The following is a 4,989-nucleotide window of genomic DNA, read 5'->3' on the forward strand; positions in this document are numbered from 1 at the left end:
TCGTTGTTTTCTCTTTTTTTTCCTCTTTTTTTTTTTTTCCCCCCCCCCCCCCCCCCCCCCCCCGCCAAACAAAAGAGACTGATGTGCACACCCAGAGCCAGCATAATCCATTTCATTCACACACAGTCTCACACTCAGTCCTAACATAATCGTTCCTAAAACAAGAGTGACAACAGAAACAGCACTGCTGGCACTGGGCTTAAATTAGCTGGTGTGAAATATGCATGTCCATTACACTTCATCTCCTGCACATTTAACTCTGAGCACTTCCCAAACCCCAAGGACCCATCCCTAAACAACACGCATCCCTCTCCGCACGCTGATGCTTCTCATTACATTAAAGTTTGATCGGCTCCCATGTAAGAAATGAGCGAAAGATCGAGGGAAGACAATTAATGGAAGAGAGCGAACGGAAGAAACCGCACTAGCTGAAAGACTGTTCAGGCAGGGCATGAAAGAGAAATGACCAGCATTTGGTGTGGCTTTTGTCACTCCGTGGCTTATCATTTTTTTAAATTTGCAGTCAGGGTAAAAGGTTAGGCAAGTTTCAAAGGCTAGTACTTTTTGGAAGTTTAGAAGCTCTCACTGCACCATTCCCATACTTCCATAGCTTTGTTTACCTTGTTCTTTTAAAACGTGAACAATAGTAATAATATAAAATGAGTAGGTGTGTATAAACTTCTTGACTGGTAGTGTATCTGAAATTTATGTTGTTGGGTGTTATTATAATAATATATATTACCAGACAAAATGCAAAAGAGTTGTGTGTATGTATGTGTATATGTGTGTGTATATATATATATATATATATATATATATATATATATATATATATATATATATATATATATATATATACACATATGTATATGTGTATACATGAAAATGTACTTCGATTAAGTGTATAAACAGGGTTCCTGTGCATCTTAAAAAGTCTCAGTTCATCCTTCCACAAATTAAGGCATAAAAAAGATGGAGCAGAAGGTCTTAAACTCAAAGTCATGCCATTAAATATTGCATTCACTGCAAAAAGTGATATTGTCCTCAGTATTTTTGTCTTGTTTTCCAATACAAATATCTGAGCACCCCTAAATCAAGAATCATTTACTTGAGATGCAAAATGAAGAAATTAAGTCTTGTTTTCCAAGAAATTGAACAAAATAAAGTGAGTTTTGGCTTAAAACGAGAGCAATCTGTCAATGGGGTGTGTGAACTTGTTTTTCATTTGAATTTGAAGTAGATTTTTCTGAATCCATTGGCAGATATTTGTTCTGGATTTAATCAAACTGGCTTCATTTTGATCGTTTGCTCAAAAAATGAAATTGATTTGAGTAAATGTATCTTGATTCATGAATCTTTAGACATTTGCATTGGAAAACAAGACAAAAATACTGACGGGCCTTACTTTTTTTGCAGTGTGATTAGACTATACAGTAAAAATGACCATTTTCTTGGTCTTAAAAAGGTGTTTAAAAGTCTTACATTAATTTTCATAAAACATGCTGAAACCCATGTATGCATATATAGTTATGTTTACCATTGTTCACTTTTATATCAAGTTTTTTTATATATCATGATATATAAAAACTATATATTTTTTTTGTCGTAAGTTTTGTTAACACATCCACCCGCTGTATTTAAATCGCATAGGCAACACGGTTGGGATTGATCCCGGCTGGGCGGGGCAAGCCACCAGCAGCACCAAGTCGAGGCAGAGGGAGGGGCCGAGGGCGGAGCCTGAGGGGGCGTGGAGGAGGCAATCACATGGTCGTAGACCACCGGCCTCGAGCCCTCGCTATCATTGGCGTCACACAGGAAGAGAAGGAGGAGCTCATGCCGCATTTCGTGGTAGGACTTGAGTTTAAATAGTGCAGTTTGTATATATTTGTATTTGTATATCACTAAATTTAGGATCAACCCTTATGACTTGTATAGAAATTTGGCGAGATTGAGGAGCTTCGTGACCATGATGCTACCAGTGTCGTGATGACCTTCAAAACCCGAAGTGAAGCGGAAAACGTACTGTGGCTTTTTTTTGTTTTTGTTTTCATTAGTTTTAAATGTAAACTTTGTTGTATGATGTTAGTTCAATTTAACAGCACTAAATCATCTTTTTTTCAGGCTGCAAACCAAGGGGCGAAGTTCAAAGGTCGAGTTTTACAGATCTCATGGTACAAACCCAAAACTCCATCCGTGTCCACTGAACCAGAAGAGGAAGAGTCAAAGGAAGTGGTCAACGCCGCAGGAATTCATGTAATGACGGTAATTAGACGGCCAGATTACATGTAATGATATTGTATTTTAAATATATAATTAGCAGTGTTATGTATTGAATGTGTAAGTAAAATGTTATTACTTTGTTTATACTGCTTTTTTTTTTCTTAAATCGGTTTATCTTTACTCCTGCTTTTAGGAGCCAGTCAGCCCCTTTCTGCTTCCAGAGGAAGAGGAAGAAGATGATGACGAAGAAGATGAGTATGAGAGCCGCTCATGGAGGCGATGAGGAAGGGGAAGCGGCACCACTTTTTGTTCAAGGACTCTCATTTTTAGTTTCTGTTTGTGAATTCTAATTTAAGTATATTTGATTGAATAAGACAAAGAGTCTTTTTTTTTAAAGACGGTTTTCAGTATTTTGAGAATTGGGAAAAAATGAAACGGCTAATGGCGTTCTCCATACGGGAGAATATAAGAGAATGTGAGACGTCTGTGGGGACTTGCAGTGTTTCTGTCACTCTGAAATCTCTGCATTATATATCAAACTCTCACTTTTGCTGAGAGTGAATGCAAAATGTTTCAACTAGGAAACATTTTGTTTCACTGTGCATGACCAGATATCAGTAACTCGCAACATTTGTGACTACTGTGCTTTTTTTTTTTAATACCCAAATAGTTTCGCCCGTTTTCCCAGTATAACGTATGATTTAATATGAAACTTCATCTGCACTTTGTGCCATTTTGGCCTGTGGTAGAAACTCTCCCGATGGACGCACTCATTTGGAATCGTTCCCATTAAAAGCATCTCTTTCCGTTGTTAAGAAGCGATATACCCTAATGATGTCAAACCCTTTCAAAACACTTTTGTATCTGCTCTCTAAAGTTTAGGCAATATACATATCCCCAGGTGGATTATTTTTCCTCCTCCTCAAGATTAATGTGCCACTTCCTGTAAATATAGACTCTATGTGTGGCATACTTCATGTTGGTCAGTGTGTCCGGCTGTTCATATTTATTTCTCACGTCTTGTGATGTGATGTCCCAAAACCAAAAAGAGATTTGGATGAGGGTCACAGAAAATGATTATTGTTAATTGAGGTAACATATGAACAGAGGTGTTGTGAATGTATTCAGAATTGATTTACACTTCATTTACGCCTTATAATCGTCAGTGTGCAGGTGACGTTTTATGAGATTTGTATTTTTTTGTGTGTATATTTTGTAAATGGTTGCAGTAGTAATGACTGTTCTCTTCATTATTTTAGCCATTAGAATGAGTGAATCGCTGAACGAATCACATTCATGACTCTTAGAGGCCTATTTAAGTGACCGTGTGACTTAACTAAACATCATGCCGTTTTTTTTTTAACGATCTTGTATGATTACACTATACTTTGAAGATGAATTTTTTTTTGTTGTCTTATTTGACACTCCACTCGTTTCAAAAGCCTGGTCCTCCAGAAATGGGTATTAAAAAAAAAGTACAATTTCTGTAACCTTAAATATGATCCAATAGCATGCTGGCATCTGTATGCGTGTGTTCATTTGGAAAAAAGAAAATATATGTACGAATGCATATATATTTTTTTAATAATCATATTTACATACTTTGCTAAAACAATTAAGATATAAGTTTATAGTTCCTTTTAATGAAGGACCAGTGTAAAGCTTTGAGACTTTATTATATATACTGTTGATGTGACATTTAATAGCACGTTACTATGCCGTTTGAATCCAAACATTCAGTGATATACCTGTTTGCCCCACTCTTTCCGGTTGATTGTACAATATGTTATCAATATCCACAATGGTTCAGTTTCTCAGTAACTCATATAAAGTCTGGCAGGTCTTAATGTTGGTTTTGTACACAAGTCTAATAGGAGGACTTGGGACTGTGTGAATTTAAAGAATGGATTTTGATCATTTGTACAACAGATTTACTACATCACATTAGTGCAATGTCATACATTCAGCATAAATAGATTTTGACTTTATTACTGTTTGAAAATTGAAAAATCTATGGCTGTATTTTTCAGTTCTTTGTTTGTAAAATGGATTTCTAACAGCTGCATGTTTGCTAATCAATAAAGACATTGGAATGGGGGTGAGCAAGAGGAATATATAAAAAAAAAAAAAGATTGTTCCAATTGGCCTAAAATAAAATGATTTGCAACTAACAAAAATAAAAAAAGAGAAATCTCAGCTAAGAGCGAAAGAAAGAAAAAAAAGAGAAAAATTTCATGATCCATTCCAAGAATTATTCCCCTCTGAAACAGTTGTCGTGTATTTTTTATTTTGTGTGCTCTGAAGGATTATGCTACATAAAAAAAAAAAACCTTATAGGATGCTATCTTATATTTAGTGTTTTTATGAAGCTCTAAAGATGTTGAGCATCTAATAATATATTGTATTATTTTTAAATTAATTATTAATGATAATTACTTGCAAATAGGGGAGACCAGGGCTAGTTGCCAGTTAATGTGTAGATGCATAGCTTAAAGCACTCATACATATTTGCTTTACATTTATGCATTTAGCAGATGCTTTTATCCATATCGACTTACAAAAGAGGAACAAAGCAATTCATCAAAGAGCCAACGCAAAGCCAGATTTATGAGACAACTAGATTAGGAAACCAGCTGTTTTAGGCAAGATGTGATGGTCACAGCAGTTCGGGTGGACTTCTACCAGAGAGGAACAGAAAGGGCGAAAGTTATGGAGACACTTATTCAGTGACCTTAGCTGGTGGGATACATTTGTAGTAGTGAGTTGAGG

General features: G+C 35.8%; 1 protein-coding gene across 1 annotated transcript in view; it reads left to right on the forward strand.

Annotated features, from left to right (window-relative positions):
• Positions 1 to 4,391, forward strand: part of rbm27 (RNA binding motif protein 27) — a 20,210-nt gene extending 15,819 nt beyond the window's left edge. The window contains exons 18-21 of the mRNA XM_016267588.1: positions 1,651 to 1,848; positions 1,936 to 2,019; positions 2,122 to 2,262; positions 2,414 to 4,391. Coding sequence (XP_016123074.1) covers positions 1,651 to 1,848; positions 1,936 to 2,019; positions 2,122 to 2,262; positions 2,414 to 2,503 — 513 coding nt within the window. The 3' untranslated portion in view covers positions 2,504 to 4,391. The remainder of the gene's footprint in view (positions 1 to 1,650; positions 1,849 to 1,935; positions 2,020 to 2,121; positions 2,263 to 2,413) is intronic.
• Positions 4,392 to 4,989: the final 598 nt, after the last annotated feature.

Source organism: Sinocyclocheilus grahami, unplaced genomic scaffold (genome assembly GCF_001515645.1).
Source record: "Sinocyclocheilus grahami isolate Dianchi unplaced genomic scaffold, SAMN03320097.WGS_v1.1 scaffold39.1, whole genome shotgun sequence".
Lineage (NCBI taxonomy): Eukaryota > Metazoa > Chordata > Actinopteri > Cypriniformes > Cyprinidae > Sinocyclocheilus > Sinocyclocheilus grahami.